At 45.0% G+C, this 20,667-nt stretch overlaps 1 protein-coding gene across 1 annotated transcript in view; it reads right to left on the bottom strand.

Moving 5' to 3' along the window:
• Positions 1-19,581, bottom strand: part of LOC309537141 (digestive cysteine proteinase 1-like) — a 33,117-nt gene extending 13,536 nt beyond the window's left edge. The window contains exons 1-4 of the mRNA XM_082231697.1: positions 19,430-19,581; positions 9,759-9,818; positions 3,764-3,856; positions 1,376-1,548 (exon numbers count right to left, since the gene is read on the bottom strand). Coding sequence (XP_082087823.1) covers positions 1,376-1,548; positions 3,764-3,856; positions 9,759-9,818; positions 19,430-19,481 — 378 coding nt within the window. The 5' untranslated portion in view covers positions 19,482-19,581. The remainder of the gene's footprint in view (positions 1-1,375; positions 1,549-3,763; positions 3,857-9,758; positions 9,819-19,429) is intronic.
• Between the last annotated feature and the right edge of the window lie 1,086 nt (positions 19,582-20,667).

Here is a 20,667-nt window from a genome sequence, read left to right as displayed (position 1 = left end):
GTGCCGTGGCCAGTTGGTGTAGGCAATACTGATCCGGATTAACCTTGGGTCTAAAAAGGCAGTTTCCTATGCACCTAATTCCTAAGCCACAGGAGACTGGGCTTGGGTGAGTCTTTGAGGAAAGCACCATAGCTCCGTGGCAGAGCTCTATCACAGCCTCTCCTAATCTAGCACCCTCCTTAACACTTTGGACTACAAATCCCAGAACCGATGCCCTTTCCCCAGCTGCAAGTCTCAGCTGCTTGCAACCAGCCCTATGATCTCCACGTATGTTGCAACTTCCAATGCGTGCTGGAAAGAAGAGCGCTTTCTGCTGCAAGGCCACCTGGCCTAGGGGGCTAGGCTCACACTCACCCTGAAAACAGCTAAAAGACTCCTAAAAAGCTCAACAACTTTCACCAAAAAGAATATGGAAACCCTAGTTTTACAATGTTTTAATCAGTTCTAATTTTGCCTCCTCTGTTTTGTTTTTGTCTGGTTAAATGTTTAGTTGGGGCTGGTGATTATTTTAATTTGGGTGTAACTATAAACTGTTATTATTAGTTTCTATTGATTTGTTGGTTTGTTTGTTGCCTGTATAGGCTATGTTTGATGTCTTGTTGTGGTTTTATATATGCTGTAAGCTGCACAGAGCGGCTGCGGAAACCCAGCCAGATGGGTGGGATATAAATAAAATTATTATTATTAATGTTATTACCAATGAGCACCCTGAAAGGTAAGTCACGTTTATTGACAGGCAACTGAGGCTAAGCGCCCAGCAGGCTAAAGGTGAGAGAATCAGTCTATAGCAGGTGTCCCAGATCCAAATGGGGAAGGGTCTTAGCTCAGACTCCTTTGCCTGCCAAAGGACCCAGGTTCAATCCTCAGCATCTCTGAGGTTGGAATCCTGGAGAGCCACTGCCAATCTGTGCAGACAAAGGTAAAGGACCCCTGGACGGTTGAGTCCAGTTAAAGACGACTATGGGGTGTGGCGCTCATCTCGTTTCAGGTCAAGGGAGCCGGCGTTTGTCCACAGACAGCTTTCTAAGTCACATGGCCAACATGACAAAACTGCTTCTGGTGCAACGGGACACTGTGACGAGTGCCAGAGCACACAGAAATGTCGTTTACCTTCCCTCCGCAGTGGTACCTATTTATCTACTTGCACTGGTGTACTTTCGAACTGCTAGTTGGCAGGAGCTGGGACTGAGCAACAGGAGCTCATACCATTGCACGGATTCGATCTGCCGACCTTCCAATCGGCAAGCCCAAGAGGCTCAGTGCTTTAGTGCAGACAGTACCAAGCAGGGTAGACCACAAGGGGAGGATATATTATAAGGCCACCCGCTCTTCAGTTCAACCCTAAACATTTGACTGCTGAGTTCCACTTGCTCACCTTGAAGCCTTTAAAGCTGGGAAAGACGCCTTGCGGTTTCACAGGTCCATCTTTGGTGCCGTTCAGCTGGAAGCACTTCTCGGCATTCACGACGTCCTCTGTGGTTTGCGGGGTGAGCTTAAACATGGTGCCATAGGGCTTTGTGCTCCCAAGCTGCAAGGTCACCACTTGGCCTGCAGCAGAAGCAAGGGGAGAAACCGGCAACAGCCATAAAGGAGAGGAAATACAAGTAGGCAGTAAGAGCTCATCCTTGTGCAGGCAGATGGCTCCTGTAGACATGTGCTAATAAACAGAGATTTAGTAAGCAACCCCACCCCGCTCACCAAAGTACACAAGCCAGAAAGTTGAGAGGGGCAGGGAGGGGTTGGAAGGCACTAAAGGGGTGGGGGTATCCAACAGTGCCAGGGTCTCACATGCATTTTAACCCTGTCTTTCTACTGTGGTTTGAAATCTCTTTTATTGTTGCTCCACACACATACACATTTTAAAGCAGACTGCCCTGAAAGAATCCTGGGAACTGCAGTTTACCCTTCACAAAGCTATGATTCCCAGCACCCTTAGCAAACTACAGCTCCCAAGATTTTTTTTTTGGGGGGGGGCACAGGGGAGAGATGCTTTAAATGTATGGTGTATACATAGCCTGTGTTGCTTTTTATTGTTGCAAATCTCCTTGAAGGTTCTTGAAAGAGCCAATAAGGAGATCAGGAATGTTTTGGGAATGAGTCAAAATATTTGGAAGAGCAGGCATGTGACATGGGCCAATCTGAATGAGGAAGATCACGTGAATATCCTGTGCTCACAATTCAGTACAAGTTGTACAGGCTACAGCTGCCCACTGACTGCATGCTAATTTTTTTTTTTTTTTAGCTTAGCTTTCAATCAAATCAAATGTAAATAAATTCAGAAATGTAAATTAAAGCAAATGTGAATGCATTTGCAGAATGCCAAGAAGCAAATAAGAGGTCTGAGGTCCTGAAGGAAGTAGGAGAGCTTACACTTTAAATAAACATGACCACTCAAATGAACGACTCTCTTCAATAATAGTAAGTAAATTTAATTCAACAGCAAGCAAGCAAGCAAAGACTGTTCTTCGGTTGCAGCCACACCTTTTAAATCTGCCCCCCCATTAACAACTAAATGTTGAGGTGAGCATTCCAACTATTTAATTAATTTAAGGCTCGCAGCCTCAGCATAATCACAGCCACTAGGGGAGTGGGAAAATCATTTCCAGTTTAACAACACTGGAGGCTGCTGCTTAAATTCAAAAGGTATCCCTTAAAACAGGGACGGAGACTTTGTGAGCCTCCCCACCCTGCTCTAAGATGGGGGCCTTAGAAGGGAAGTGGGGAGGGACTTCAAAAGGACCAGGGAGGAGACTTGCAAAAACCCTTTTGAGAATCTCCCCCCTCCACTATAAATCCTGGATCTCATGCAGATCTTGCTCCGATCTTTAATCTCTGTGCATTAGCTGCCAGCGATTCTTGCATCGCAGGGGACTGGGCTAGGTGGCCTTTGGTATCACTTCTGACGCTAAAATCCTGTGATCAAATCCTGCTGCCTACACTGTGTGGCCCTGTTTGTTGTTGGGAGCAGGACTGTGCGGCCAGTGCAGGATTGAACCCTGTTCTCTCACTCGTCAGCATACAACACCAGCGACAATGGTGAAGGGCAGGTGGGTTGTGGTTTGGGGAAAACGTCTTTGGGGCAAGACTGGCCTACAGGCTGGAATTTCCCATCCCTGGTGTAGACATCACTGAGCCAAATGGACCAATGGTCTGACTTGGTGTAAGGGAGTTTCCTATGCTTATTGCAACTGTCGTTAAAGAGCTACAAGGGGGGCCTCCATCGAAGCATCAGCTCCAGGTTTTGCAGGGTCCTTGGACAAGATGCCCCCCACCCCCCATGGCCTCCCTCCTTCCTTGAGTCTACTTCTTCATCCCTGCCACAATATCAGGCTGCTGCTCCCCTTCCTCCTTATGACTGCTACCAGTTGCTTGCTAGCCAGGCAGAGGGCCAATGAGCCAGCAGGCAGTAGCAGCTGAGAAGGTTGCCTTGGTGAAGAGGATGAGCAGGTCCAGTGCACTCCTTGCTGGGGGGGGGGGGGCCTTGGCTGACACCCAACCATGTTGTCCCTACTCCATCGTCTCATCTTGTTTGGTCTGAGATATCTGCTGGGAACTTTCTCCTCCACTGCAGAAACCCACTTCTGCCTTGTATTATTACTGCATTTACACCCTACCTTTCCTGCAAGGTGCTCAAGATGACATCTGCAGCGCCTCCTCTTCTCCATTTCCATCGTATTATTTGGGAGCATGAGGTCCCCCATACCAGACCCAAGAGCATTTGGCATCTCCTTCCCACCCCACTGCCCTCTCTACGGCTTCTTACCGTCGTAGTACTCGATGCGACTCTTGTTCCCAGTAAGGTTGTACCAGGCTTCAAAGGGCTCTTCGATTTCGGCATAAGGGAGGTTGATGACTCCTACAGGACACAATGAGAGTTTCCAGGTGAGGGACTCAGAGGAAGGACTTTTTGGCTGCCTGCATATTAAGTAACCTCACATGATTACGCTCACATTCACAGGGTATGCTTCAATGTCTCTGTAGTTGTTGCTGTGACAGAGATGGATTTATAGTGGGCAACCAGATCAATGTTCTATGTAGCTTGGGATTTCCCCCCTGTATTTGCGGAAACTCCCCTGATTTTCAAGGGCTCTAAAACACACAGGGAACCTTTGAAAACTTCCTAGGTAAAGGTAAAGGGACCCCTGATCGTTAGGTCCAGTCGTGACCGACTCTGGGATTGCGGCGCTCATCTCGCTTTATTGGCCGAGGGAGCCGGCGTACAGCTTCTGGGTCATGTGGCCAGCATGACTAAGCCGCTTCTGGCGAACCAGAGCAACGCACGGAAACACCATTTACCTTCCCACCAGAGTGGTACCTATTTATCTACTTATACTTTGACGTGCTTTCGAACTGCTAGGCGGGCAGGAGCAGGGACCGAGCAACGGGAGCTCACCCCGTCGTGGGGATTCAAACCGCCGAGCTTCTGATCGGCAAGTCCTAGGCTCTGTGGTTTAACCAACAGTGCCACCCGCATCCCTTGTAAACTTCCTAGCTTGCCTCATAATATTGTATTTGCAACTGTTATTCGCTCATTGGGTTGTATGCAATGCTAAAGATATGCAAAGTAGACCCACTGAAATTAATGAACATGAATAAGTTAGGCCTGTTGACAACATTAGGTCTACTTCAGGGAACTGCTCAGAGTGAAACATAAAGCTGGATACAACCAGTAATGTATGTGTGTGAAGTGGCTAATTTCCCACAGGAAAATGGGGCACAGGGGTCCCTGGTCACTGGTCCTATAAGCTAGGGATGATGGGAGTTGTAGTCCCAAAACATCTGGAGGGCCGAGTTTGCCTATGTCTGACCTACAGCTTGGAATTCCCTGCCCATTTATTTTAGGCAGGAGTCTTCAATCTTTTGTTTTCAGCCCCTGCAAAAAACTTTGTTGGGCAAGCTAACCCAGACATGAAATGTTCATGTGTAGTTTTATTATGTATATTTGTTTTAGCACTGCTTATTTTATTTATATTTTAACTGCATGTTGATTTTTTAAATGTTTGATTTTATTGGTATTTTTCAATAAATAATTTACAGATAATATTTTATATTATTATTTTATATTAGAGGTTTTTGTCAACTCAGCACTATATAAATCTTGCTAAATTAAATATGGGAATAAAATAAGCAGGTGAAGAAGGAATTATGCTCTGGAAAGGAGCAGAGGATCTCTGGGGGTGTGTGAGTGAGTCACCCAGCAGTGCTCACTGAGGCTGATGGGAACTGTAGTCCAAAACATCCAGAGGGCACCAGGTTGAGCAAACATTTGCCCAAGGGCTTTGTCAGGGATGAGATTTTAAAAGGCATTTCGAAAGATTTAAACTCTATTGTTCTTCCGAGCTGCAAATTCAAATGGAAGTTGAGAAATCAATGCAAAGTTTTGCTTAACGCAGTTTCTGCAAGTCAGGCAACAAACAACTTGTTTGCCAAGTTGAAATTCACAAGAAGGTAAAGATTTGTCTTTGTGGATTCAAACCAGACTGTGCATCGCTTTAAATCACACCTGCCAACTTACAGCATCTCTTCCCCACGTTTCCCAGTGTCCTTTTATTCAAGCAGACAGGTGAGATACCAGTTTTGTTGGGCTCAGTATTTCCTTGCACTTGGATCACCTACAACGTGGAGCCAAGGTGGGGAGGCCCAAGTGCAGCCTCAGCCACCTGCATGCCAGCTTTAACTAGAAGTTGATGGGAGACATTTCAGGGACGCAAATGCATTTAAAAGACAATGAATATTTTGGCCCCGGACTAAGGTCCAGTATTGTTTCCAGCAGCAGACAACCAGACAGATGCTGCCAAACTTGCAAGCGGGGCTTGAAGACAAACAACCTTCCACACCTTTGCATCAGGCATGCAGGAAATGTTGCTGAGATATACAAAGACTTTTTTTTACGGTGTGATGATGTTCTTGGGAAATATTATTTTGCAGTTCCTCTTTTTGCACAGCACAACATTTGTCATGATGAAACAGCTCCTTCTCCAGCAACAAGGATGGGATTGATCTGCCTGGAGACAGGCTTAAGAAAGGACACAGTGAGAAGCCTGTGGTTCTCCTGTTGACTACAACTCCCATGATCCCTGGACCACTGTCTGTGCTGGCTGGGGCTGATGGGGGTCAGAGTCCAACAATATCTGGAGGGCCACAGGTTTCCCATCCCTCCATCATACTCACACCCTGGATAAATGAATCTTGGCTTTCCACAACCCCAGATGCTGGGGCTGATGGGAGATGGAGTCCCAAACATTTGGAGGGCATCAGGTTGGGAAAGTCTGGATTAATCTGATGCAGTTGCCACACTTTACTTCAGTTCCCCTATTACTAAACCCAGGTTGAAATATCCACTTAACCCACTGAAAAACTTTATACTATCATCATTCTTTGGCTAGCACAGGGTTTCCCAAACCTGGGTCTCCAGCTGTTTTTGGACTACAATTCCCATCATCCCTGACCACTAGTCCTGCTAGCTGGAGTTTGGGAAATCCTGGGCTAGCATGAACAAGACCAAGTGGCATTAGATCTGTGCTCTTCAGCCTTGGTGTGATTTGACTACAACTCCCTTCATCCAGCTTAGCCAATGGTCACGGATGATGGGAATCGTAGTCCAACCACACGTGGGTAGGGACCCAAAACTGAAGAACACAACATTAGATATTTCCGAAAGGACTGCAGGAGGGGGCGGGAATGGCAGCTTGCCTACTGTTCCTATCAAAAGAATCATATTGGGCAAAATAAGGACACACCTTGGCACAACCCAGTCATTGTACTTCTGCCTGAAGCTGCCAAGAAGAATTGTAGCCGAGTTTCCACACTTCCACGGGAGGGTCACAGAGTTGTTCTTTTTGTGTGTGTACATCCTGCTATGCCCCATCTATGCCAGCCTTTGCCAACCTGGTGCCCTCCGGGAGTTTCGGACTACAATTTCCACCATGGACTGTGGGGAGCTGCATTCCAAAACATTACTGGGTGTGGCATTAGTGGGGAAGGTACAATTCACCTAAGCCATGTATTTATTTATTTTTCATGAAAAGCACAATTGTACAATGACTTCCACAGCTTGCAAAAGGAAAAAGATCTTGGGAATCTTTAGGGGCATATCTGTGCATCGGCCGGCAGGTAGAATTACATACAGCTGACGCCAATTTGGCATTCAGAAAGGCACTGTGGCCTTTTCAGTGTCACTGCTCAAATATTTTAATGGTTGTTAAACAGCAGCCAACGAAGTGTTTCTAGAACAAATTAAAATATAGATTTAAAAACAAGGCAATAAATGAGGCCCACTGGAAACAGGAAACTTAACAACAAAAGTGTGCTGAATGAACTAGCGACACATTCAGCTGTCGGATACATCTCTGCCTATGGCAAAACAATACCTCTTCCTTGGTTTTCATTGTGGACTTGATGCCATTTATGCGTGCAAGTTTTGCACATAGTGCCATCCTTATCAACATGATGTCCCATACAGTATTTCCCTTCCATTTAATCCACATTTACCATTTTCATGGATTATTTATTATTATTATTATTATTATTATTATTATTATTATTATTATTATTATTATTACTTCTTATCTGGTTCTCTTTGCTTTGTAGAACAAGCGGTGATCTATCTATCTGTTATTTTCTAAACTAGCCTTCTCCAACTGGGAGAAGGCTCCTCCAGATGTTTTGGACTACAACTCCCATCATCCCTGACATCCCTAGTCATGCTGGCTAGGGCTAATGGGAGGAGGACTCTAAAACCCGGCAGCAGTTCTCCAGGGTTTCAGAGAGGGGGCATTCCTAGCCCTTCCTGGAAATGCTGTGGATCGTCTGCATGCAAAGCAGATGGTCTACCACTGAGCTACTTTAAGCAAAAATCAGCTACATACTGCCCAACTAATATGTGAAAAACTTTGTGTCTAGCATGGCTGTCAGTTCCAAGCATAAGCATTCTTATGTGTGTCCCTGGAACAGTTAGGAAGAGCCATTTCACCAGATTCCCAGGAGAAGCGACTAACACATTCAAGCACAATCCTTTTAATTTTGCTGAATCTAATCACAGTTTTGCATTAGAGCTGCCCGTCAGGTTTCATCACCAGCTAAATTATATTCCTGGAAGGAGAGCTTAATAATGGGAGACCTGCTTGCCTCAGAGTATCTCAGGAAGCTTTGCACATACTTGTTCAGGTTATACAGGAAGGGGCTAAATTGAGGCAGGAGGAAAGATTGGATTCCACAGAAATCCCCACCCTTATCATTTGGCTCAGGAGAAGATGCAGATTACCCTCTAGGTTTAGCTTCCCACCGAGTCAGCAATGGTGCAAACATGCATTTCCGGGACACTCACTAGGATATGCAAGGGCGCTAACTAGAAGCTCTTAATGCAAGCAGGTTACAATGTGTAGCAATATGAAAGAAACATTAATGAGATGGCAGCATTGGGCATAAGGCATCCCAAAAAACCGGAACATCATGGTTTACCTGGTAGTAGTGACCCCTCTGCTAAAGTTTACCTAATGCTGCAATTTCTAACATTAGTTACTCCTCCCAACTGTCTCTGACTGCATAATGAACAATAAATAACTAGTTTGTTTACTTCAGGAATGGGGAACTTGTGGTCCTCCAGATGTTGTTGGACTACAACTTTCATCATAGCTGGTCACTTGCCACACTGGCTGGGGCAGACGGGAGCTGCAGCCCAACAACAGATTCCTCAACCTTGGTTACTTCATGCTTCCTGAGCAGGACCAGAAGGCTTTGTGCACTGCCTCTCTTGAAAGGAAAGAATGATGGGCAATTCGTGGGTCCTTCGATTTTAACGCAGAAACATGTTCAAAACTAGGGTGTCTAAGATTCAGCCCCAATGGGACTTCCTTCCAGATTAAGCATGTGTATATAGGATTACAGTCCCAGAAAAGAGAAATACAGTAGACAGTTTCTCAAAGAACCAGCTTGGAACTCTTAGGAAGCCCCACATATTATTTTCCAGTGTGGTCCCTATATCCCAAAATGAAGGCTGGCAATAATAAAGGACCCTCTAATTCTCAGCTAAACTTAGGATACTTTGCACAATTCCAGATGCAACTTCTACTGCTCATGAAGGGACACCTTTACCCACTGCACAATCACAGCCATAAGAGACACAAGTGTGGTTCAAGATGGATTCAGTGTCTCTACCTGCACATTTTGGGGGAAAGGTCATAGCTTGTGCATACAGAAGGTCCTGGGTTCAATCCCCAACAACTCCAGGTAGGGCTTGGGGAGGCCCCTCTCTGAAGCTATGGAGAGCTGCTGCCAGTCAGTGCAGTCATTGCTGCTGCCAGTCAGTGCAGTCTGACTTGGTTTCCTATGTTCCTACATAAACTAGTTTTCTGCACAGGAACAACGGCCATCCACTGAAGGGAAAAGTGACATCAGAAAGCAGCTTAGGAGCTTGGCTAGGGCACAGCCTGACTCTCTCCTCTGGCAATCTTCACAGAACTCTAGCCCAATGGTTGCCATTAATTTGATTTGAATTAATTTTATAATGAAATGATTGTAGAATGTTGTATTATGTTGTATTATTTTATTGTTGTTAGCCACCCTGAGCCAGGCTTCGGCTGGGGAGGGCAGGATATAAATAAAAAATTATTATTATTATTTATTATTATTGGCTAGACATATAGCAAAGTTGCCCAAACCAGGCATTTTGGTCAAAAGCAGGAAGAACCAGTCCACTGCATAAGCATGCATGTGTTTGTGCCACCTGCCTCTGAAAAGCCATACCGAGTGACACTTACCTTTGACGTGGTACAGGTCTCCAAAATCAGGGGTTATCCTTGAATGAGCGCACCCATTTCCTGAAATAAGAAAAAAATATTGTAGCATTGAATGCCTTACAATGGTGATGTAGAAGCGATTGAACAAAGGATGCCCATTGTAGAGAAAATGTCCCTGAATTGAGCCACAAAAACCAGAAGGCCCTTGTTTGAATTTTGTCTCTGTCAGGAACTTACCAAGTGGCTTTTATCCTCTCAGTTATCCTCACTTCCCACATCTGCAATATGGGGATAATATTACCCATGCCAATTTACTGTTTGGGGCTTTTGTGAGGATTACAACTAGAGAATGCATGTGAAACACATTAAACATTTGAATGTGCTATACAAATGTTAAGTCTTAATATTTTTAGTTGTCACTGGGCATTTCATGGACTGACAGATATTCACAAGCCAACCAATGACAGCTTTACAGCATGAATTGCTGGGCGAGTTCTCCGAAGGGTAATTTGGCTGCTCTTAAGTACCGTATTTTTCGCTCTATAACACGCACCTGACCATAACACGCACGTAGTTTTTAGAGGAGGAAAATCCGTAGGCATGCCACCCGTAGGCATTCCCTCCATAACACGCACAGACATTTCCCCTTACTTTTTAGGAGGGAAAAAGTGAGTGTTATGGTGCAAAAAATACGGTAATTCTTTTTAGGACACACACCTCTTCACTCTGCTCGTACTTAGAAGACTCTGAGTTTCTACTCTCCAGCCCTAGACACTGTCACCAGCTCTGCTCCTGCAACTGCTTCAGAGGAGGGACTGATCTTTATCAAGGGCAAGGCAGCCAGCCCCACTACTGACATCAGTTGTAACATTTGGAGCTAGAGCTTTCTTTCTTCTCCTCCTCCCTCCCCCTCCTTTTTCCTTGTGTGTCATTTAGTTTTAGATTATGAACTGGAGGCCAGGGACCATCTTAGAGTTTATCTTTGTAAGCCTCTCCAAGATAATTTTTGACTAAAGAGTATAAATGCTGTAGAATCAATCAATCAATGTCGACTTTTGGATGAAAGGATTTGCAAGAATACAATTTTTAAGATTGTGATTTGATTAAAATGCAGCAAATATTTTTTTTTTTATAATAATATTTTATTGTTTTTTCCAGATAGAGATTATTCAACAAGTTATACAGAAAACTTATGCATTTACAGAAAGAAGAAGAAAAAAGAAAAAAAAAGAAAAGAAATTGGTTATTTCCAAGCTTATTTCAGTTCATTATCGAACTTCCCCACGTCTCCCCTGCATTGCATTCTTAACAAATAAAATTTCAACAAATTATATCCTTGTTTCATACGTTTCTTTCTTTTACCTTAAATCTTACTTTTTGGTTTAAATTACTTATTGTCATATTACTTTAGTCAGCCAATATACTTATCTTTCCACCTTTTAAACATTTATTCCTTTCATTAATTCATTATTTATTTTCATTGTCCTTCACTCTCATTGCTGGAGCTGTTTTTTCCAAATCGTGCGAGATCTTATAATTCATATAATTTATAAAACTTTTGCAAATAGTCCTTAAATTTTTTCCACTCCTCCTCCGTTGCTTCTTCTCCCAAGTCTCGGATCCTGGCAGTCATCTCAGCCAATTCCATGTAGTCCATCAGCTGCGTTTGCCATTCTTCCAGTGTGGGCAAATCTTGAGTCTTCCAGTATTTTGCTATAAGAATCCTTGCTGCTGTAGTTGCGTACATAAAAAACGTTCTATCCTTCTTTGACACCTTTTGGCCGACGATGCCCAAGAGGAAGGCCTCTGGTTTCTTAGGAAAGGTGTACTTAAACACCTTTTTTAGCTCATTATAGATCATTTCCCAGAAGGCCTTCACCCTAGGGCATGTCCACCACAGGTGAAAGAATGTCCCTTCGGCCTCTTTACACTTCCAACATCTATTGTCAGACAAATGGTATATCTTTGCAAGTTTGACTGGGGTCATGTACCACCTGTATATCATTTTCATAATGTTTTCTTTCAGGGCATTGCATGCCGTAAATTTCATACCGGTGGTCCATAACCTTTCCCAGTCTTCAAACATGATGTTGTACCCAATATCTTGAGCCCACTTTATCATGGCCGATTTAACTGTCTCATCCTGGGTATTCCATTTAAGCAGCAAGTTATACATTCTAGACAATAACTTAGTCCTAGGTTCTAACAATTCTGTCTCTAATTTCGATTTTTCCACCTGAAAACCTGTATTTTTTTTATCCGTCTTAAATACCTCTTGAATTTGGGCATAATGAAACCAATCTTGCACCTTGTCTTTTAATTTTTCAAAGCTCTGTAATCTCCAGTTGTCTCCAATTTTTTCTATTATTTCGCCATATGTCGGCCAGCCGGCCTCCATATTAAATCTTTTCCGCGCCTTGGCCTCCACTGGTGAAAGCCACCTCGGGGTCTTACTTTCTAGCAGGTCCTTATATTTTATCCAGACTGTAAAGATTGCTTTTCTGACAATATGGTTTTTGAACATTTTATGTGTTTTCACCTTGTCATACCACAAATAGGCGTGCCATCCTAAAGAATTATTAAACCCTTCCAGATCTAGGACATCAGTGTTCTTAAGTAAAAGCCAATCTTTCATCCAGCAGAAGGCTGCAGCTTCATAATATAACCTTAAGTCTGGCAGGGCAAACCCCCCTCTTTCTTTTGCGTCAGTTAATATTTTAATTTTTATTCGGGGCTTTTTGCCCTGCCAAACAAACTTCGAAATATCCTTCTGCCACTTCCCAAAACATTCCACTCTGTCCACGATCTGTAAGGTTTGAAACAAAAATAACATCTTTGGCAACACATTCATTTTTATCGCTGCTATTCGGCCCAACAAGGAAAGTTTCAATCTTGTCCAGATTTACTCTGGTTTCTCTTCAGATCGTATAAATCTTTCGCCTTTTATTAAAATGCAGCAAATAGAAATGGTTGTTCGGATAACAGAAGAGGAAATGGGAGAGTTTCAGGTGCTACATTGGAAAGCACCCCAGAAGCAGGATTAAAATTGCGCAAGGGCAAAAATAGGGGACCAAACCCAAAATATATATCTGATAAGCTTGTCTTAAAGAGATGCTTTAATAGCAGTGCCAAGGAACACCTATGACTCCTAACCTTATGATGCTTGTCCCTGTCATTAAGCAACTTTCAGTTTGGAATGACTATTAAACAACGCGTAAACCAAAGCCGACACACCCTGAGAATGGGTCCCGCCTCTTCCTTGATGCCAGCATTTCCCGCAAAGTGGGCAAGACCCTAATTTGCCAATGCAAGAAAGATTGTCTGATGAACCTCCCGCTCTGAAGGAGCCTTGCTACATTCTATTCCCCTTGTATTTCACTATGTAATTCTTACTATTAAACTTGAATTTAATAAATAAATCAGTTTTGTCACATCTGTGCAAAGCTGACATAGAACAAGCAGCCCCAGTTGCTCTCGGCTCCCGGCTAGGGTTGGGGCATTTGGGCGAGCAGGTAGCAGGAAGCAGCCTCTAATTTGGAAGCAGGGAAGCTTCAGGAAGAGACATGCCTTGCTGCTCTCCAAGTTCATCCATGTCAGCATTTTTCCTGAAGATGCCAAAACCCAACTGCCTTCCATAGCAGGGAAGGGCTATAGCTCATTGGTAGAGCATCTGCCTTGCATGCAAAAGGTCCCGGGTTCAATCCTGGGCATCTCGAAGTAGGACTGGGAGAGGCTCCTGTCTGAAACCTTGGAGAGCGACTGCGGGACAATGCTGAGCTAGATGGACTAATGGTCTGCCTTGGAATAAGGCAGCTTCCTAAGTATTAGGAAAGTAGGTTAATGAAACACCAGAACAGGGTGTGGGGGAGAAGAGGGCAGATCATTCCACCCGGCAAACTGAAATGCTTGCGCTTAAGGAACGATCAGAAGAGCACAATGCTGAATTCCTCCCTGGACAGCACTGTAGTGGCAAATTCAGACAGCCAGAGCCACACACCCTTCTAAGATTATATAATAATTTTAGAAGGTTGTATCATCTCACAATTGTACAACAATAATAATTAGGGACACGTTGCAACAATCACTGCAGCTCCATGTGTTGCCTTTCAGCTAGATCTACTATTTCCTGTGCACATACATGGGCAAATGATACTCAGTAGCTTCTTTCTAAGTGACTTAAGTTGCGTTTCCCTTGAAGTTCTTTTATACATAATAATAATAATAATAATAATAATAATAATAATAATAATAATTTATTATTTATACCCCGCCCATCTGGCTGGGTTTCCCCAGCCACTCTGGGAGGCTTCCAAAAGAATATTAAAATACTATGATACATCAAACGTAACAGAATTTGCACACTGTTTCCTCGGAATGGCAGTGCCTTGTGTTGCCAAATGCTTAGCTTTGGAGCATACAGAATGACGCAGATTCCTCCCAGTTCTTCCCACATTCCTTCTGCAAAGTGACCCTAGGAGCCCATCCTCAGGAGCTGACTCACCTCCTTTCATTCTGCTTGACCCCAAGTAGTACAAACAATGAGAAGACTTCTTCTCAGTGGCTAAAAAGCTTTCGCTTCATGGTGTTTCAGCAGCTCTAGGACAATGCTGCAGAAATAGTGACAGGACTTTGACACCCCCCCCAAACCTGGGCCACTGCACCTCTGTCCCTGGGGCACCCAATGAACTTGAATAGTGGGACATTTGGGATACAAAAAATACTTTTTCACACAGATCATTTAGGGTACAGCCATCCTAGGCCTCCAGCATGAGCCACTGAAAATCAACAATGCAAAAACACTCGATGCCAGTACATCCCTGGATAGCTCAGTTGGTTAGATCATGGTGTTAATAATGCCAAGGTTGCAGGTTCGATCCCTGTATGGGACAGCTGCATATTCCTGCATTGCAGGGGGTTGGACTAAGTGATTCTCAGGGTCCCTTCCAACTCTACCCTACAGTTCTATGATTCCTATGGAAGTGGAGTGAGCAGGGATGGGGGAACCTTGTACCCGAGGGGCAAAGGCAGCCCTCTATCTGGCTCCCTTGGCCACACCTCTCACAAGCCTCACTTCCCTCCCAAAATGTTTTTACCTGACTCAGAGTGCTTCCTGCTTGCTTGGATGGAGGACAGAAAGGGGTGTGGGGGTTTCTGCAGAAACTAGCCTAATGCATGAAGGATAAAATTTGCATTAATTGCTCCACCCACTTTTGCCTCTGTCCCGTCCACTGCTTGCATACGACCCTCAGAAGGCTTCTCAGAAAGGAATGGACCCTTACACTGATTTTCTTTTTGGTGCCCTTATAGTAGGGAGATCATCTATATGTGGCTGAATCTTGAGACCAGAAGGCAAGAGTGTGGAATGATGCTCTTAACCAATTCATTGTTTATGTCATTTGGTGTGGGTGTCTGTACAGGGAGTGGCTATTTATAATTTCCAGTGCTCAAGATGAGGCCCACCCAGAATATAAAAGTTCTGAAGATGAGAGTTTCACCACCTGATCTCTTTTGCTACCTGTTTCTAGCAAAGAAATTCCCCAGAATCATAGTTTTGCAAGAGGGCAGAGTTAGGGATAGAAGACAGGAAGAGCTGGGAAGTCCTGCCAGTCTCAAAACTACAGTTCCCAGGAAGCCCCAGGGAAACGTCATTCTCCAGATCTACTTGAAAGCAGGTTTCAGCCTTTTGATACATCTGCCCAGAGCATCTGGGTGGAGAAATTAAAACCATTATTTGTGACTCTGACCACTGAAGTACAACTGACTCATGTTTTTGCCCTCCCACATACTCTCATGTGGTTCTGAGTGAAACTGCAGCTGCTGTTTGAGCTGTGGTTTTCTATACAGGACAGACATGGAAAGTCACCCTGGCTCTGCCAGTTTGTCAAGCTCAAAAGGGAATGAGAAGTCCTTCGATTAGAAAGGCTGCTACACCTGTTATCAAAAGAGCAAGTGAGCAATTTTATGTACTCAAAAATTTCACAAAATCAGCCAGCCATGCATTTCTTTTAATTGATTGGGAAATGTAGCAGGAATTTTCACAGTACAGATTCTCTCTTCCAACAAGTCTGTGAAATTACTTAAGAGGCAGAGCATCTGCCCTGTAAGCAGAAGGTCCCAGGCTCCATCTTCAGGTGGGGCTGGGAGAGAACCTTGCCTGAAATCATGGAGAGCTGCTGCTAGTTAGTGTAGACCAGGGTCTCCCAAAGATGCGTCTCCAGCTGTTGTTGTACTACAACTCCCAGCATCCTTGACCACTGGTCCTGCTAGCTAGGGATGATGGGAGTTGTAGTCCAACAACAGCTGGAGACTTCAGTTTGGGAAACACTGGTGTAGACAACACAGAGCTAGATAGACCAGTGCCTTGACTCCAGGCAGCGAGTATCTGTGACAAGTCAAAACACTGTATTTTCCAAACTATTTCAATTGCTAAAGCTCCATTGTGCGCTCACTATGACAGGTACCAGTGATGCAATATGCCCAGTGAGGGGAAAATACACTAATCATGTTTATGTGTGACATTACTCCGTGTCATTGTTCTCCAATGGGTGTGCACTTCCTTCTTGCAGCACAATTAAGCAAATCTCACCGAGAGGAGAGCAATGCAAATCCCAGCAAGTGTTCCAATCGTTTAAAGATGCTATCACTGGAGAAATCAGGGTATTTGCCTTATGTAACTGTTAGCACACATTCACAAAGGATTTTGTCACCTGCGGCATGTGGGGAAATGCTTCACAACCTCAATAACATCTCTGACTTCTGCTATTTGCAGCCAGTCAATACATTGGGTCAATTTTATTTAGACCGACCAGCTGAGACCTCCAGCTTAGGGCATCGTACTGGTTTGCACACTGTAAGCACAAACGTCCTGGGTCAAGCTTTTCCCACATCCTTTAAGTGTTTTGAACACGAGATAGATGAGAACCTACTGTACATCTGCAATAGCTCAGCACTAGTTTCTGACTCCCAGCAGCAACCAAAAATTCTCTCTTCTAAACGGAGGTGCAGAAGTGAATGAAACTTAGGGTCCTGGGGTGGAACATAGTTCTGGTACCCAAAAGAAATTCCTCGGCTGAGCACACAACACAGAGTAGGGCTGAGCTAAAATACCCTTCCCAATTCATGGGGTGAACGACTCTGGAATGTTGCTGGTGACATTGGAAGTTATCTAATCAAGAGGTCATCAGGGTGTGGATAACTGTGACAAGGCTGTCTCCACTGAAGTTATGCAGACCTGGGGTTACAACATAGCCCAGGATTTCCCAACCTGGTGCTTTCTCCAGATGTTCTGGCCTACAACCACCACTAGTCTCGGCAAGCATGGCCAATGGTCTGGAATGACAAGAGCCTTGGCCCCAAAACAACTGGAGGGCACCAAGTTGGGGAAAGTTGGCATACTGCATTGGCTCTCTTGGCTTGCCATACCAGAAACTACCTGAGTCAGCATTAAAGTTGGGTTTAGGTTTTTTTTGCTTATACAACCTCTATGTGGCTTCCTCTTCATGACAGCTGCCATAACCCTTTCTGCAGTGTAGGATACAGAAGGGCAGCTTTTGCCAACCTGGCGCCCTCTAGATGTTTTGGATTCCAGTTTCCATATGCTGGCAGGGGCTGATGGAAGCTGGAGTTCAAAGGATCCAGAGGCACCAGGGTGTGGCCAGAAGTACAGCTAACAGCTGCAGCCAGCCCAAGCCCACTTGCTTCCAGATGCAGATGAAACAGATTGGCATTACGAGCAAGGGAGGTTTGAACCCATAGCCTTTGGGGAATGCTGCCCTAGCAGTTTCTATGCATCTTAACTCAAAGATGCCTCTGGATCTACCTGTATGTGTGGGAGTTAAAACTAAAGGCAACAGCTTAAAATGCCCGCATTCCAAATTACTTGGAGAGCAAAAAGGATCATAGCTCAGTGGCAGAGCATCTGTCTTGCATGCAGAAAATCCTGGGTTCAAACTCTGCCATATCCAGAGTTAGAGAGGAGCTGGGAATGTCCCCTATCTATAACCCAGTCAGAGTAGACAATACTCAGCTGGAGGTGCCTGTTATGTATTCCTATGTTGCAAAAGGGGGTGATACAAAGCAAATCCTATAAATCAAGTAAATTAAGCAACCCAGCAGATGACCTCATGTTTCTTTCCCTCACTCACTTCATTCCCTGACTCTTTTTTCTAGTCTCCTCTAGAAGAAGACACCAAAGAGCTTCACACCTGTATTGGCCACAGGCTGTGTGCCTAGAAAAGAAGTGCAACAGGCAGATATTCAACCAGGCACAGCTACACCCTCCACTGCTACATTTGTTGGATTCCTGCCTATTTCCCAGCAGCTCAAGGCACCGATCCTGTTAGGGAGAAACAAGACTGGCACCCCTACATACCAAAGGCAGCTTTGCCTTACATCACCTCCAAACATCCTCTCATACTTTCAAGGAGACCTTGGCTTTGTACACGCCATACATTTAAAACACATGGTTTTTCCTCCAAAGAATCCTGGAAACTGTAGTACTTCCCCTCCCTGAGCTACAATGCCCACGACTCTTTGAGGGAAGACATGTGCTTTAAATGTATGGTGTGTATGGAACCTCAGTTGCTATGATGTAAAGGTAAAGGGACCCCTGACCATTAGGTCCAGTCGTGACCGACTCTGGGGTTGCAGCGCTCATCTCGCTTTATTGGCCGAGAGAGCCGGTGTACAGCTTCCAGGTCATGTGGCCAGCATGACTAAACCGCTTCTGGCAAACCACAGCAGCACATGGAAACACCATTTACCTTCCCGCCGGAGCGGTACCTATTTATCTACTTGCACTTTGACGGGCTTTCGAACTGCTAGGTTGGCAGGAGCAGGGACTGAGCAACAGGAGCTCACCCTGTCGCGGTGATTCAAACCAACAACCTTCTGATCGGCAAGTCCTAGGCTCTGTGGTTTAACCCACAGCGCCACCCGCGTCCCTTGCTATGATGTAAAGCAGCATATAAATGGCTGAAATAAACATACATTCAACAGTGCTGCATGTGTGCAAATTGTGAATAGCTGCTTGCGCCTATGGAGGATAACATACATGTAGAACTGGCATATACCATGAACTCCACACAAAGACAGAGGAGGAGACCATCCAGTCCTAAACAGCACCCCACTGACACAGAATTTCACAGCTGAAAGTGCCTTGTAGATAACAGTGGAACAGTAGATACCAGAAGGTGAGAGGAAAATAGGATTAAATGATGGCATGCCAACATTTCACCAGCCCCATACCCCCATGCTTTTAACAGCATCTTGATCTACAAATATTAACACAGAGCCCCACTTTCCTCCATGCAGGCGATAGCACCTCCTCACCCATTCTTACAAACCAAGGGTGACATTCAAGGTTAGCCATACTCAAAGCAGGCCCACTGATACTAATGGCCACGACTAACTTAGGTGCATCCATTTCAATGGGTCTACTCCCGAGTAGAACTTAGCTGCACACAGCCAAAGGAATAGTTGAAAAGGCACAAGAGCAGGTCAGACCATGCTGCCCAGCGCGGTCAGTTGGCAATCCTTCCTCATCTATTGTTATGATTTGATGGGGCCTTTTCCCACATTAAGGAAGCGCACACAGCAGCTGCAAACCCAATCTCTTGGGCTTCCTTGTCAGATCGCGTCTGCAGTGCCCAGAAATGCAAAAGCCACAGCTGCTTTAGCCGGAACCTACTCACCTAAAGCAAAACTCCACGAGCAGAGAATCAGGACCAAGGCAAGCTTCCCCATGTCTGCGGCTCTTCCTTTTCCCAGCCGGCACAAGACAGCAGAACTTCACATTCTGCTTTTAAGAAGAGCGCGGCCAGCCAATGAGAGCGGCCAAGCGCCCCCCGGGGGTGGAACCTCACCTCGCCTCGCCTTTCCGAACAGCTGATTACCGTATTTCGCAGCGGAGAGGCGGACTTGGCTTGACTCCAGCCGGCGCATGGCACTGAAGGACGCCGACGGTGCGCTCCTAAAGACGCGTCTACTCAAAAGTAGACGCAGGAAAGTGGGTGTAGAGCTGCAAGCGCTTTTCTTGATTGAGCGCTTTAGTGCATTCGTACCCCTTCTGCAAGGAGCTCAAGATGGCACGCGTGGTTCTCTCCCCCTCCCCATTTGACCCCAACAACAGCTAGGCTAGACTGCTGCGAGGCAGTGGTTGACCCAAGATCACCCAGTGACCTGGCCTCCCCAGTCCTAATCTCTAACTTGTACACCACGCTGGCTCTAACCACTACACTCTCCTTTCCTACTGCAACGTCCGCGACGAGGAGAGGGTTTTTTATTTTATTCTTAGCTTCGTGGCATGCATCTCCCCACCGCTAATCTTTTCCCTCTGAGGATACTGAGAACAAATATTTGGGGCTTGAGAAGACTAGATTCCTCACCCCATATCACCCTGATTATAATCCCTCTTCCTCTCTTGCTGATAGCCCAACAATTCTCTCTACCCTGGACGTCTGCAGGTCTTTGTCAGCCCCAAAAATATTCATTTAAAATATTTCTTGGTTGCTCTCCTCATTAAGAGATTCCAGGGCGGCGTATAAAAGCATGGATAAAATAAATCCACACCTACATATAAGCATCAAAATGCAACAAAAAAGCGTGACAAAATACAACAACAAAAGTGCAAAAACCAAAACCAGACTGGAAACACCAATCTTTATAAATAGAATTTATAAACATATGTTTCTACATGATTATGGGGGAGCGTTCCAAAGAGCCTTATTAATACTGATACCGATTACCGTATTTTTCGCTCTATAGGACGCACTTTTTCCCCTCCAAAAATGAAGGGGAAATGTGTGTGCGTCCTATGGAGCGAATGCAGGCTCCTTGGCTTCACGGCGGCGTGCCTGTCCTGGAAGCTGGAGGAGGAACAGAAGGGTCTCCTCCTGTTCCTTCTCCAGCTTCGCTGAAGGGCGCTGCGCCT

This window comes from Podarcis vaucheri, assembly GCF_965113315.1.
Source record: "Podarcis vaucheri genome assembly, chromosome: 7".
In the NCBI taxonomy this organism is placed as follows: Eukaryota; Metazoa; Chordata; class Lepidosauria; order Squamata; family Lacertidae; genus Podarcis; species Podarcis vaucheri.
Note: the sequence above shows the minus strand (reverse complement) of the source record. Positions and strands in the feature narration are given on the sequence as shown.